Source organism: Camelus dromedarius, chromosome 4 (assembly GCF_036321535.1).
Source record: "Camelus dromedarius isolate mCamDro1 chromosome 4, mCamDro1.pat, whole genome shotgun sequence".
Classification (NCBI taxonomy): Eukaryota; Metazoa; Chordata; class Mammalia; order Artiodactyla; family Camelidae; genus Camelus; species Camelus dromedarius.
Genome location: NC_087439.1, coordinates 69,761,162 through 69,777,834, shown reverse-complemented (window position 1 = coordinate 69,777,834; position 16,673 = coordinate 69,761,162). Strand labels below are relative to the sequence as shown.

Here is a 16,673-nt window from a genome sequence, read left to right as displayed (position 1 = left end):
TGGCTTCCTCCTTCCTTTTTCTCCTCAGCATAGAAACCGCATAGTCTAGTCATCATCTCTATGCCAAAAACATTTTTAAAAAAATTAAGAATTAAACTGAAATGGTGTGGCAAAAGGAAAAGAACTTTATATAGGAAACAACCTTTATCACCACAAATAATGTTTTTAAAAATTTATTTATTTTTAATTAATTTTTTAAGCCAGTATTTTATTTAGGTTTGTTTTGGTTTTTGTTTTCCTGTTCATTTTTGGTGTGTGGGGGTAGGTAATTAGGTTTATTTATTTCTAGAGGAAGTACTGGGGATTGAACCCAGGACCTCGTGCATGCTAAGCATGCACTCTACCGCTTGAGCTATGCCCTCCTCCCTATTACCACAAATAATGTTGTTTCTCTTGATCAGAGATGAAGGGAACGATTTTTTATGAAATTCTAGTAGGATTAAAAGCATTATTCTCAAAATTCAGCATTAACAGGTTATGGTCACAAACATGTCTGCTTTTCAAAATGATCTAGCAAGAATTACATGAAGAGTTTCTCAGTTTTAATTCCAGACTACAACAGAAAGAAATACAGAAACAAACTAGTACTTTAAGTTTCCACCTAACAACCTACTTTTCTACTGGTTAAGGAATCTCATACTTAAGCAATTTACACAAAAGTTCTTCCCAGAAATACTATTTAAGGTTGAGTGAAAATAAGTTTTGTTCTAATGTTCTCACTGTCATAAAATTAAAGTTGTTTTAATACAGATAACTATCTTCATACTGAATATTGAATATAATGTACTAACTGGGGTAGTAACAGCATATGCCTTTATTCTAACAAGTTACCTGGTTTAGAGGATAAAGTCATTCTTTTTTTAAACACCCAAGATCCAACAAAACAAAATGGAAAAAGCTTTGCCGCTGTTTTAAAATGCAGGGGGTAGGGTATAGCTCAGTGAACAGTGCATGCTTAGCATGCACGAGGTCCTGGGTTCAATCCTCAGTACCTCCGTTAAAAAATAAATAAACATAATTACCTACTCCCAACCAAAAAACAGACAAACAAAAAACCCACAATAAAGTGCAGCAAGGGATGAAATTTTGTCAGTATCCTGGAATCATGTAATAGACAATATCTGCATATGAGGATATTATTTATGACGTAAAATGTATTCATACTAAGTTATGGACTAGGATTTGCTAAAATTTAGATTTTTACACGTTAGGCTTTAAAACTTTTTAGCCAGCAATCTCGATTTATGAAACAGATTTTAAGAAGTCCCTCTGAATGCACAGAACCTGTCGAAAGCATTTTTCTTTTTAACTCCTTAAAATAACCACAGATAATATCTTGTGTTCTAGTGTTAACAGTCATTTACTTGTTAATGTTTTGGACATTTTCCCTTTATAGCAGTACTTTAAAACATAACCTATATCCACATCCTTATGTCTACACAGTAAACTTTTAGCACACAGTTATGACCTAAAATCCTCAACTAGTTTTTCAAGCACTATTTCTAACCTGGGTGAGTTTGTCTAGCTCCCCCAGCCAGGCTCCAAACATTTTGTCCAGGTCCTGATCTTCCTTGTCACTGTCTTCTTCAGCACCATGGTCAACTTCTTCATCTGACAGCTGCTCCATCTGGAATACAGATATTTGTATAGAATGAACAGTTACAGGCTGAACTTCAAAAAGTATGCACTGTATGTACTGATATATACTGCAACTCTCTGGAGTCAGGCCTTCAAAACTATAGATATGTTATAAAAGGAAACTGGAAGTCATTAATGGGGAGCAAGTTATTACCTTATTCTGTAAAAATCTGTTTAGATACAAATAAATATGTATTGTCCAACAAGCATTACCGAGAACATACAAAACAAAAATTTTAATCTATCTTCTATCCTACTTCCTTCTATCCTACTCTCACTTTCTACCCCATTTGTGTTTTATTTACTTCCCTATCAGTTCCTACCAAAATCCATGAAACCAGAATTGAAATAGAAAACTAGAATTGAAAACTTTATACATACAAAATTTCCTACATGTAGTGACTTTTCAAGTTTAAGTCCCTTGAAATAAGATATGTTTTCTTTCTTCCCCTTAATAAAATAACATGATACCTGACATGGAACTTGTATATTATTTTGTGAAGAGAGGATAAGATTACACAAAACAAAGTAAGATCAATGACTGACCAGACACTAGAGATTCTTAAAGATTAATCTGATTAATATAAGATATTTTATTAATAAAGATTGAGAAATCCTCAGTAAAGCTTAGCTTTGCTTAACAACATATTCTAAATTTATTTGACCACAAATCCTTTTCCTTCAACTTGTAGTAATAACTATTAACTTTCCCAGGGACACAACAAGTATCTTCATTGTACATGCCATACTCTTGACTCACATTTATGAGTCAGCTTTCGTTCCAATATTCAGAATACAACCTGTCAGTTATCTTAAACAATTCCTCAGAGAATAAAGATATCCTTAATCTAGGTTAAGAATTTGTAGACAATTTATGCCTCCAAAGCAGCAATCAACAAAATTATCTCTGTGATCCTTAAATGTGGTTATGAGATACATAAGGAACTTAACTATCTCATGAGGTGCCATGAAGTTAAATTTTGGTTGGTTTGTTTGGGGCGGGGTAATTTTAAAGTTTATTTCTAGAGGAGGTACTGGGGATTGAACCTAGGACCCTGCGTATGCTAAGCATGCCCTCTACCTCTTGAGCTATACTCTCCCCCCATGAAGTTAAATTTTAAACCTTATTTTACTATTAAAATTTTACAGAAAGGGTCAATTGAATAATGTTGCAAAATCAAAACTGAATTTAGTTTTAATGATGTTGAAAATCAGATCATATCCTGTTTACTCACTTAAGAAATTCTCATCTCTTAATATCTTAATTCCTTCATTAACTTAATATATAAGCATGTATAACTCAGGGCATTCTACCTAGACAAACGGAAAATGGGCTGACTAATTCTCCAATTCATAAATTTGGCTCTTAAAGAAATTTGGCTTTTATAGTTCACTTGTATTAATACTATTTCTAAGATTTTTTATTCATTACTCAATTATTTACAGATCAATCTCAATAGAAACCTGATATTATACTTCAGTAAGATACCTACCCATGAAAAACAAAAAGTTAGTGCAAAGAAAAACCCCATCTGACCAGTGACTTACTCACTCAAATAATTATTGCTACTTTGAGAATGCCTAGGAGTAGTAATACCTAGTCTTCATGAGGGCCAACAGCAACAGAGCTGGGGACAGAGTGGTCAACTTCCTCTTCCTCCCTAATCCTTAAAACTAAACACACTAGAATAACCCAGAAGTGAAAATATTCTAAAATAACTCTGCTTTGAAATAATGATACTTATGCCCACACTTCCCTTCTGAGCACACACTGCAAACGGCCATAAGGATGATGCTACACTGGAAAAAACCGAAAACAACAGCAATTTGTGTTTACAAAGCAAACACAGAACAGTTCAAAATGAATATGACTCTTTTAAATTATGGATCCAAATTGAACTACAGACTCCACATCAAAGTCTAGTGTGTTTTGTGAGTTTTTTCCAATTATTCCAACTCAATAATTATTTGGGTTTTTAAAAAATCTCTTTCAATATTTTAATAGTTTTGTTTTTATTGTAGACTACTATTAACTCAAGTGAAGGAAAATATGGCTAAGGAACAATGACAGTCATAAAATAAATGGAAATTTTGAAGCACCGATTTGACTTTTACCATTTATGTAATGTTTACCAATTCTGTCCTTGAATTTCTGTCACCACATGGGTTATTGATAAAAATGAACTTAAGACACTTTATTCAGAGACTTTTCCAATAAAAATTGAGGTCCTACAACATTTCTTAAAAGAGCTACACTCTAAAACAGCACTCTCCATTCTCTAGAAGCTGATGTTAACCCTTATTCACCTACCCCCAATATGATATTGTTTCTGTCTACTACACCCACCCAGTGAGGAGCCCCAAGGAGTTTTCTTACAGGCTCTGCACTGTCTAAAGTCAGCAAACCTAGCTAGGCAATTCATTCTTTGTTATATATCAATCCTGTCTCCAATAAATCACAATTCTAAACCTGAATTTTCCCAACATAATGTCCCTACTGCAAATGATGACAGCAGAAAATGCAAATATAACAACAGTTAGTCAATTGTCCCTCCAAACAAAAGAGAGAAAATTTTTTTAAAAAGAGAACTTTATAAATTTTGTTTTAAAAATAATTTGGATTTAAATGGATAGCTTCCAGTGTGATGCTTTTCCTTAATGATGTGGAAATAGGCCCAAGAAAACTATGATACATACTAGAATAAATACTATTACTCTTTTATATTAGGTACATTGGGAGGAACATATTAAAATTTCACTCAAATTCTCTGCTCTGTTATACCTGAGGGAAATTATGTCCTGAAAGAATAAACGTATCCTACCACAAATAAAAAGATTTACTCCTCCAAAGTGCAGACTTACTGAATTACAACAAAACCCGAAGTCGCTGGTAGGCTGAGAAGGCCCCGAGTGACCCAGGCCTTCAGGGTCCTCCCTGACTCCCTTCCCACTCTCCCCTCCAGCAGTAGCCACACTGTTCTGCCTGCTGTTCCTTGGAGCAGGTTAGGGGACAGAAAGGTATGGATTCTGTTTTGAAGACAGATTGAGAGATGCCTAGCAAACATCCAACTGGAAAAAAAATGAGGAAGTTATTAGGACTCAGGTAATTAGAGGTTTTAGTTAGTCTAAATATTATTTCAAAATCATATTATTTATTACAGAAAAATAATAATTATAGCTAATAATGATTTAATTAATATTTTAAACTACTTTACAGTTATTTTATTCATGAAATGAAAATAGAAATAATGGAGGGAATGATCCACCACTGCTTACAATGCTGGTTGGTTTCATTTCACAGATAACAATGAATAATTGTGCTTCAATTATTACCGGTTAAAACTTGTAATATATAGTACACTCCACTACATAAGACAAAACCACCCATTGCCTTAGTGAATCAGTATTATTCCCACTAAATTTTACATGAAGTTAATTACTCAAGCATATTTTCCCTATTAATCTTCCTCTTGGAAGGTATTTTGGTTTACTACTCAATTTCCTCATCGCAAGACAGAATGGTGATCTTTATCAAAGGCGGGGCAGGCTTAGATTAGGGTTTAAGGACTGAATAAATATATTCCAGGTAGGGCAAATTATAAAAAGCAATGAAGAAAGTCTGTTTTTGTGAGAACATCATGAGACTGAGTCAAATAAAACAAGAGGGAAGAGTGAGACTTAAAAGTCAAGGACTAAGGTGGGAACTTGAAAGCCAAGCCTATTTTTTTTTCTCCAGAAGACAACTGGAAAGAACTAAACACAGAAGTGAAAGAGGTAGGGGGAGAAATGGTATTTTAGCCAGAGGTCATGGTGCCTCTGCAAGAGTTATTAAAGAACAGAAAGACCATTAGAAGGCCACAATAGATACCAGGTAGAGATAATTATAGATACAAAAATTAAAGTCTTGAGAGGAAATACAACTTACACAAGTCACATACTTAGAGCGGTAAGAAAAATACATGGTATACAGCCAGGGTGCCTTATTTATTACCAAACTCTTTTTGTCCCTTTAATTCAAAAATTCAAAAATCATTCAAAATAATTGCTTTTTGTGAAAATAAGACACTATGAGAAGGGGGCCTATAAAGACTTCCAGGTTCAAGGAATGCCCCCAACTGTGCAAGATACAACCCTTGCAAAATAAAAGCAAGAGGAAGGAAACCTAAATCTGACAAAAGAAACAATAAGGAAAAAAAACTGTTAAATTTAGTAAGGCACAAAAAGAGGAAGAGGACCCATCAAAAGGAGGGAGGAAGTCAAAGCAGAGAAGGAAAAGGAGAGACATAGGACACAACACAATGTAAAATGAACTGAGAATTGTGGGGGATGGAGGGCTGTTAAGTACTCATCCTAACAGGGCACCAAGAGGTATGTTTCTCTCCAGACCTACAACTCGTAGTTCTGCCATGAAATAAATAGTGTAAACTGTGTAAACTGTCCAAGTGGAAACTGGGAATTTAATAAACAATTGAATTTACATGAGCTCTTTACAGAATCAAGATATCAAACATGTTGTGTGTATAGTAACATTTTCCTCAGGTTTTATCTTTCAATTTTGTTGGATGGTCTCTTTTTTTAAGACACTGCTAAACATTTTATTTTTTTAAGTTATCAAATGTACAAATGGTGAAAAACATTCTTACACTGCTTTGTTCAGTAAATTCTTCTCCATCCAGAAATCAGATAAATGTTTATGTAAATTTTTAGTTTTATTTCATTATTCAATCTTTTATGTAATTATTGTATTATACAATAGGTAGCTTAGTTTGGCACATAATGTGAAAGTGAGAACCTAAACTGACTTTTCCCCAAATTCTAAATTCCCATGCTTGATATGTTTCTTTTATTTATTTATGTTCTATGCATACATCAGGTCCTTTTTCTGAGGATCCTTTTCCACTATGACCCTTCTCATAAATAAACATCATTTTACAGCTTGTCATTAATTTACTAAGCAAGTGAGCTTTTAAAAAAGTAATCAAAAGTTGCTTTCTGTATCCATCACTCAAATTTTCTCTAGAGGTTAGTGATCCTCAACAGAAAGGCCCAAGTTCTACTTGAGATCCAACACTTCAAAATACCTTGCCTACAAATAACATTATGGTAAGTACTACACAGGATACAAAGAAAGCAAAAAATATCTTCCATGACTTAAAAGAACATTAATCTAGTATGGGAGGGGTGGTAAACATAGAGCTATCTTGATTAACAAAGTCTCTAAGAACAAAGTTCCTCTTGTAGACCTGTGCATGAAGCAAGTTTAAAGGAAGCTACAGTCTCCCAAGTGTTGAAAGGGACTAAGAAAGAAGCAAAGTACTATGTTATCCAAAGGAACCCAGTAAACTAACTGGCCAGGAGGGAACTTGCATGGCCTGGTCCTCTTGGAATGAGCTGACACCTGGAACTAAGTTTTGTAACATTTCCACGTGGAACTGAACCTCCTCGATAAATAAAAGAGGTGCAGTACTCTTGAGACAGCGACTGGGAAACCCTCCTTACCCAGAGGAAAGAGAAATACTAGGTGAGGTGATTCACACCCTTATGCCTTCTCCTTTACTTATCTCTGTTTTTGACAACCCAGGATGTAACTAACACATCCTCTTCATTATCATGTATATTACCTGTGAGGTAACTAAAGATTACGGAAAGCAGCATAAAAACAAACAAGAACTCTTTTAACAGTTGGTAGAGGTTATAATGCCTAAGAGTTAAAAGCCAAATCAAAGGCATTGTTGTTAATTTAATGTTTTATTTATCAAGCGCTTAAATACAGTTCCCAGTAAAGGAATTCTTTGAACAGAATGATGAACCATATTCATTCTTGTATTTACACTGGGTTTTCTTAACACTGAATATTCTTTATCTACTAAACCCCAAACAGGAATGCCTTATCTAAAGAGGAAAAAACAATCTTAGTTCAATGCTCTTCAAAGAAATTCTAAACATTCCTAAAAATAAGAAGCCATAATGTGAAATCACAGAGCAACTAAAAAATAACAAAAATTGAAAAACAGAAATGAAGTGTAAAGTTTCTTTTGTTTCTATTCTAACTTTTCAAGTTTATTTCAGAAACTATGAGAAAATAAATTTCTGCTGTTTTTTAAGCCACCCAGTGTGTGGTGATTTGTTACAGCAGCCCTAGGAAACTAACACAGTACATCTATGTGTGAGTGTGTATATATATATACATATACATATATGTGAATACATACATCTCTCTCTTCTCCCTGACTTTCCGGAGATATTCATCTTGCTCATTTTGCTCCATGCTTGGGACTTTTCCCTACAGAAGTAGGGAGTTATCTTTGGAGACAGCTGATATTGCTCCTGCACTCTCCAGCTCCAACCTTCCATAAAGGCTACAACTTGACTACTCTTCTTGGGTAGGAGAAATTGTCTTGAAATTCTTGAAAGCCTCATTAGGATAGTGGTCTACTATTGTTTTTCTCCACTTCTGCCCTATTCTATAAGACAGCCAAATGCTTGGCAGGAAATACAGCTGCTCAAGGCAGCCCACACTTGGGGGAACAAGGGAGAGTGTGAGACAGCTGCAGCCTGCAGCATAGAAGCCATTTGGATCAGATTTCGCATCATCAGTATGAACTCAAGGTTTCCAAGACAGAGGTAAAGGGAGTGACAGAAATAATATACGTGCATGTGTGTTCAAAGGCATGCTCACTGAAAAGGCCTCATAGTAATAATATCCCAGTAGCCATTAGCATACCTAGTTTTCAGTTTTTGGTTTCTAAATATATATTCTACTGAAAAAGTAACCAGAGATCCTTGGAGTAATGACTCCAGAGCTGGGGCAGAGAAAACAATAAGGTGAGCCCCCAGAACATCTTCTTGTGCCAGAAGCTGCTCAATGGGGACATGTCATAAGAGCACAGGACCCTGAAGCAGGGTCCTAGGAGCTAATCTGGGACAATTTAAGCATCAAAATTAATTATGAGAGAAACAAAATATAACCCATTAAATAAAACAAGAATCCATGAATCTATACTGATACAAATAAATATATGGGAAGAAAGCTCTTCCTTACAATAGAATGCCAACTAATTAATGTAGATGAAATGACAGAAGATCACCATTTTGCCACCACTGCAGCAACAACTGATTCAGGCAAGAGTCATCAATAGATGCTAAGAATAGTGGGTGAATATCTGATTACCCAATTTACATATTCTCAAAATATCTCCCCACAAATTACTGGAGGGACACTTCCTTAACCAAGTGATCAAAGTTAACATCACCAATACTGGGGCAAACCAACATCATATGCTTCCTATAATGATGCAGTGAGAAGACACATTATCATTTTGTGGTATTCCTGACAAAACTTCATTACCTGAATCAAATCTTGAAACATTTTACAAAATAATTGGCCTATAGTTCCAAAAATGTGAAGGCCGAGAACACAAAGAAAGGCTGAAGATACGGTCCAGATTAAAGGAAACCTAAAGAGACAGGACAACTAAATGCAATGTTTGATACTGGACTGGATCCTGGATCCAGAGAATATATTTAAGTATACAAACATAGCTGTAAAGGACAAATTGGGACAACTGATAAAATTTTATTTTGTTACATTAGATCATAGCACTGCACCAATGTTTCATTTCCTGATTTTGATAATAGTACTGCAGTTATATATATAAGAATATATTTGCTCTTAGGAAACATACACTAAAAAATTTAGTCATAAAGGGGAATAATGTCTGCAACTTATTCTTAAATGGCTCAGGGAAAAAATGTGTGTGTGTGTACATGTGGGTGTAAATATCCACATAGGGAGAGGGGAATGATAATTAGGTAAAATGTGAACAATAGGTGAATCTAAGTAAAGGGAATATGGGAGTTGTTTGTACTCTTCTTACAACTTTTCTGTAAGTCTAAAATTTTATCAAAATAAATTAAGGAAGAGAGAGAGGAAGAAAGGGAGACACAAGAAAGAACAGTCTCTACCTTCAGAAAGTCGAAGTTCAGTTAGGAAAACAGAGTATGTCAACTAGCAAATCATTTAAAATTCAGAAATAAATTTAAAGGAAAAAAAACCCATATAGGCTGAAACATTTTTACCAAATAAAATAATGCGGTTTAACCTAAGAACCCTAAAAAACAACTGCATATTTCTCCAACACATAATTTTTATTCTGTATGCATATGTTACCTTTCCTAAATTGCATTTGTGTGGCCTACTAAGTTAACTTTTTAAAGTTATTTTAGTTATCATAAAATTAGTTTAACTCAATAGAAATAAAAGCTTAATATCTTAGAAAAATAATTACTCATCAGATAATTCTTTCATAGAAGCAAAAGACAATCATTTCCAACTTTCAGATGAAAAAAGCCAAGTAACTAAGTACAAAAAAAAGTTAGTTAACATTATAAGTAGGTCAGGAAGACACCAGAATTCAGTTCTAAACCAAAGACTAGTATTAATCAAATAATAAAACTAAAGCTATAGACTTGAAGATGGGCTTTTTTAAGCTTTGACTTTTAAAATTTTGTTACTGAATGTGAGAACAAAAGGAGTTAAAACAGTGAAACACCTGTACCACCCATTATTCATTAACATATTCCCTGACCTCTTGCCAACATCCAGAGACATGAAGTGCCAGAACTGACCAAATATCCCCCACCCAACAAAGCTGAGATGTCTGCTTTCTGTTTCATCTCATAAATGTAAAACTCCTAGGAAAGACGTTTACAACACACTACTGATAGAAGACACATTCAATACAGCTCCCCATGCAATCAACCAATCCATCTAAATAAACGTCACTTTGCTAAACTGTAATTATCATAGGCAATTCATCAGTGTCAACACCAGAAGGCTTAACTATTTTTCTAACTCATTGCCTTCCTTTTCATTTTGTTGACCACTACCTTGGTTCAGATTCACACTGAATCATCTTCAGATTATTCTAGTAACTTCCTAACTGACCTCTCTTCTTTAATCCATCACTGTCAGAGTAATCTTCCTTAAAAACTCTTTTCATGTCACAACTCTGCTCAAACACCCACAAGGGTTCCCCATGATATTCTGAATTAAGTACAAACTTTTCATCAAGTGATTTCAGACCCTCTCTGACATGGCCCTCAACCTAAATTTTCAACCTTATTTTCCACCCTCCAATCAACCTAAACTACTTAATCTTCTCTAAAAACAAGCCATGTTTCCTAACTTGGCCTTTGTTCATGTTTTCAACCTGAGCAAAACATCTCAACCTGTCAAAAGAGTGACAGAATATATTTCTCTCCCTCCCAAACGTTCCATTGAAAAGACCATAAACAATTACGAAAGAGAATAAACTCTATAAAGGCAGTGAGAGCTGGAGATGGCTAAGGACCTGAGATTTTGGCAAATTTCTGGAAGACAGAAACTGGTAGAATCACACCAGATGAACCAGAGCAAGAGCCGCCGTTCAAAGCAAGCATTTCACTCAACATTTATTCAATAAATACGTATTAAGCACATGCTAAGTGCCAAACACTGTTGTAGCTCAGGATATAGTTAATACATGTGACAAATAAGGGGCCGCTAACACTGAACTTAACATTTCAGTCAAGGGAGAGAATTATTAACAACAGCAAAATTAGACCCGTGACACTGTGGTGATAATTAAATTAGGGTTGCGTGGAAAGTGAGCAATTAGCTCCTTTAGATTTGATGACCAGGGAAGGCCTCTCGGCCTCTCTGGGTAGTGATATTTAAACTGAGATATGAATGACAAGACGGAGTCAGACATGCAAAGATCAGAGAGAAAAGCATTCCAGGCAGAGGGTACAAGTTTGGTATGTCATGAAACAGAAAGAATGATTAGTCTGACAAGAAGAGGGAGCCAGATCATTCACGTAAGGATTTGTAAACCAAGAAAGGGAGTATGGCTTGTACTCTAAGGAAGCCCTCTCAAGGGCCACAGAAGTCATCCCTCACAAGGGGTTCAGGCGAGGCGGGGACCCTTTTTGAAGGAGTCAGAGGGCAGACTGGGAACAGAGGTGGGGAAAAGGATGCTCAGCAGGACAACAGCCAGTATGCCCCACACCTGCGCCACCACACTAATTTTGATAGTTGCTTCCAGGATTAAGGAAACTAGAAAAAAACAACTCCTAAAGGCTGGTTGGAAACTTAAAAGCCTTCAGGGATCAGGTGGCCAATACAAGTACCAGAGGCTCCCTGATGTAAACCAGTAGGGAGTGGGAGGGCCTGACAACTAGAGGGCATAGCTCAGCTAATTTTTAAAAAGTTTATTCTGGAATCAGACAGTGGTGAAGTCATACTAGTTGTGAATAATTAAAATCCACTGAAATTCACACTTAAAAAAAATGAATGTTATGTATGTGTATTATACCTTAATTTAAAGAAAACTAAAACAACATTTAAGTGCTGTTCTCATTAAACAAAAGAAGAATTACATACTACTTCCTCAGAGAGGCCCATGAACTTTGCACCTCTCTACGGCGCTGACCACTGACAAGCTCGGTACTGTGTGGAGGTTATGTGTGCACTTGCCTTATCACCCTCCACACCCAACTAGGTTGCAGGCTCTAGAAAGAGACCATATGGTTCTCATTTTTCACCCCACAGCAACTATGAAAGAATCATATTCTCCATCTGAATTTCAACTTCTTTTTTCCTGCTAAACATTTCTAATTTAAGATGACTCAAAGCTAAAGGTGCATTTCTTAAAAATAGAAAGTGGCTAATTAATCTGGCTCTCAGTAAATATGAATTTAAAGGAGCCAATACATTTAAAATTAATTTCCCTTTAGTAGAGGAATTGTTCAGGAAAAAATTCTAAAATGCACTTTAGTTTCAGCAGAATATTTGAATATTATTTCACAAGGCTATCTGTTTCTTGAGATATGATTTGATTCAACAGCTGTGTTATAATATGACTCTCTTGCAAAAATTAACAAATGATTATTCGTAAGGGTCTCTGAGACAGAAACCTACCTCAAACTAGTTTTAAGCAAATAATTTATTCAATTCTTTGGAAGTTTATAAGGAAGTTTATCAATACATTTATCACAATGCGTCTCTTCTCTCAGCTTCCTTTATCTCTCCTTTCCAAACCTCTATAATCCTGTTCTGCAACCTGCTTTACACCTCCAACTCTTTAGACTCTCTTTTCATTCTGTTTCATTATTTCCCTCTCTCAGTATCCCTCAAAGGAGTTACTCCAAATTCTTACATATGAAAACCCCAAATTCATAAAGTTGCTAAAAAAAAAAAAAAAGTTTATAATTAACCAGAATTCTCAACAGAAACTCAAGGCTGGGGAGAAATCACTTTACTAGTAAATCCCACATACAGTTCTTCCTCTATCTTTGCATATCTTAGTATTTTATCACGGCAGGAGTCAGAAAACCAACCAGAGATGGCTCATTATTCCGGACATTAACCAGTCACAAATGGAAAGAGATAACACTGATGGCCAAGATTTTCTTTGGGTAAAAAGGATACAGTCTATAAAATTACTGACATTTTCAGAATGAGTCTGTGAGATGTTTAAACAATAGATGCTAAACATCATCTAACATTTTAACACAAATTCTGGTTGACAAGAAAACACAAGTATGTAAATCTTTCATTTTTATGACTTAAAGATGAATTAGTAGGAACAGGACCTTCATTATCTCATACCACTGAAAGGGTGATCCATTTAAGGAAAGTCTGCAAGATATTCCCAGCCTAAGCCATCTAGGACTTATCAAGGGGTAAGAAGACTGGAAATTGTTATTCTGCCACTAATTGCTGGAACTATGGGGTAAATCATTTAAATCCTTAGGCCTCATTTTCTTAACGTGGAGAAAAAAGAAAAGGACTAGTTAAAATCCAACGGTCTCTCCCCACCCCTCCCAATCCACTCAGGTTCTACTCTTTCATTACCGACTTCCCTCTAAATCCCAATTTATCAGTCTTCTGTCTTCAATCTTAATTCCAGAAGAAAAATACCTGTGGCCAGTTACTCTTTAAGGCATGCCACTTCAGGGGAGGGAGAGGCTTCGGGAGCTAGCTCCTCCACCTTCTCTGCAGTCCGAATTCCCAGCAAAAACCAGGTCTCAGCGGTAATCTAGAAATTTCTTCAGGGTGCTTGACTTCTCATTAATTTAATACGTTTAGGGTTTTTCTGAGTTTCAGTTTTACCTCTCAGTCTATTCATTTGTTACAATGGTTACAAGAAAGAAATAAATTTGACTTGCTGTACAACAAAATACGGATTCCAGGTAGCACAAAAAATGGCAACCAGTGAGAGAATAAATAATATCCCTAGGGTGGGCTTGCTGCATGCCTAAAATTTATTTTGAATTCAACTATCTTAAAAATCCACATTACTTTCACATTCTACTCCATAAGTTAAATAGAAAAGATGTTTAAAACTGCCTATCATCGAGTAAATTTAGAGCTCCAGGATAATGGTCACATCTACTCTGTGGCTTTGCATTCCCAATCCCTCTAACCCCCTGCACACAGGCAGACTCACCCTAGGGGTCTGGGAGTACACTGCTCTAGTTTGAAGAAGCAGGAAAGCATCTTACTATAATGAGGAAACCAAAGTTCAAAGAAAGTCTCAGAAAGAGGAAAGATTAAAAATATTTTATAGTCTACCTGTTCATTAACCTCTAAATACAATTTAAAAAATTAAAATTTAATTAAAATTCATTTTAAAATTAAAAATAAAAACTAGTAACTTCACAAACCTTCTTACAACCTTAAATAAACCAGTAACAATGCCTAACCATTATAAGTTTTGGTTAGACAGCATGTTCGGTAAAAAAGAAGGGGGTTTTCAAAATATCAATGATTCTCATCTTGCCAAATTGGCCAAATCTAAAAACAGGTAGTGTTGTTTGGTGCCCTGTTTTTGATCATAGCTAAAGGGTTCACATGACTGGCTTCATAGTCACAGTACACAAAAAAGAAGACATTCTTGGTTGCAATTTATCATTCCACAGATGGTAAGCCTGTCTCCTCTTCCATCACTATTTAGTATGCATTCCCAGTTGAAGGAAATGAACTTCATTTGATTAAAAGCTGGGGCTCTCTAGTTATTAGATTACCTGATTCAAACAAGGAATAGCTCCATGAACTTGTACCAGCCCTCTTAAATCCTCTAAACCTCTTTTCTCATTTGTAAAAATCACCTCACATCATTATGGTGAAGCATACATGAAATGATCTACATAAAAGACTCAGCCCAGTGCCTAGTGCACAGGTAACTCTATTGAGGGCTATTTTCATTGTGACCCAACTTCTATCAATGATGCTTTCTTCACTTCTTTATTTGAGACGGTGGTTGATGAAAACATTTAAAAGGACTTAAACACCATCAGATTTACTTAAGATCAGATTTAATAATTAGACATAGAGATAAATGATACACCGCTAAAGTAGTCTTTCAGAGGCTGTCACAGGGAGGAATACCTTTGACTTTGTTAAGCCATGTCTGAAAAAGATAACTAAAATAGAAACATCAACTACATGAAAACTATATGAAAATCCCTTGCATTTTATTTCCACATTTGAGAGGAAAATGATTCATCTGAATACCTCCAAGGTATCTGTTTAAATGAGTAAACATAATGGTTAATGAGTAAACATAATGTTCACAACCAATTGAGAAGAATTTCCCATCAATACAAAACATATCTAAGCTTCATATATTTTTCAAGATCCAATCTAAGTTCACTTTCTCCATGAAACTACCCTAATGACTACAGCATGTAGGTTCTTTTAAATCTCAGGGGTTTTTTTACTTACTGTCATATGGCACTATTTAGTACTCTAGTATAGACTACCATTGTTTTCTATTGATATCATATATTTTGAATACAAAGAGAGGAGGGAAGTTTCAAAATGTTAGTGAATCAACAGGAAGGTGGTGGTGATTAATGCATGTGGAGTACAGGTAGAAGGCTTGAAACCTCTTCAACAGTTACCATGAAGCTTTTAAAATATATGTCTGAGGTCCATCCAGTACATTCTAATTAGTGGGAGACTGGGCTGGAGTCTGCATAGTTGTGTATTTTAAAAGCTTCAAGAACAGTGAGAACAGGATTAAGGACTACTTTTTAACCTTCATTCTTAAAGACAGTGGCATTTGAACATCTATAACTTCCTCACCATGTGTAATAAAATTTTTTTTCAGATAAAAGAAGATGGATAAAATTTTGTTCACCAGAATTTCAGCTGGGGATTAATAAACCTACCTGTTATGGCAAGATAGGTGGTCTTTTCCAACATGACTGCAACAATATTCCCAGTCTCATGCTCCTCTCACAACTATCTGCCTTAAGACTCTTCCCTCCTATTGGAAGGTATAGTCTATGTTCCTTCCCCTGGAATCTGAGGGGACCTGTAACTACGGAGGATGATGCTGAGTGACTTCTGGGACTAGATCATCAAAAGTCCTAACAGCTTCCATCTGTCTCTCTTAGAAAGCTGTTAATGGAACCCAAACATTATGCTGTGAGGAAGCCTAGGTCACCTAAGGAGGCAAAGTGTAGAAACCAGTCCACACCCCCAGCTGAAGTCCCAGCCAATAACCAACATCAACTACCAGACAGGTAAGTGAGGAGAAATCCTCTGAGATGACTCCAGCTCCAGTTGCCCCTAACTGCAACTGTATGAGACACTCCAAGCAAGAATCATCTAAGCCTGGCCAACCCCCAGAACTGTTTGAGATAATAATAAAATGATTGCTGCTGTCTTTAGCCATTAAGTTCTGGAGTGACCCATTACATAGCATTCGACAACACAACACAGTGCTACTCCTCGTGAAAACTACACTGAGAGTTGGGGACTAGGCTTAAGTTCCAGGAAAGCTCTACAGGATGAAAACGGTGGTAGGTCTGAAGCGCTGGCTAGGAAAAGTAGTCACAAATGAGGGGCAGAGGCTGTAAAACAGTAAAAGGCTGTACATATGTGATTTCTCCCTTGTAAACCTTCAAATTGTCAATAAAGTCACTAAATTTATGAGACCTTTGGCTCATAAAGGAAAGAGTTTTATGCCTTCAAGGACTAGGGG

General features: G+C 35.8%; 1 protein-coding gene across 1 annotated transcript in view; it reads right to left on the bottom strand.

Moving 5' to 3' along the window:
* RAPH1 (Ras association (RalGDS/AF-6) and pleckstrin homology domains 1) overlaps positions 1 to 16,673 on the bottom strand; it is an 82,786-nt gene that overhangs the window by 54,439 nt on the left and 11,674 nt on the right. The window contains exon 2 of the mRNA XM_064485066.1: positions 1,508 to 1,627. Within this exon, the coding sequence (XP_064341136.1) occupies positions 1,508 to 1,627 (120 nt within the window). The remainder of the gene's footprint in view (positions 1 to 1,507; positions 1,628 to 16,673) is intronic.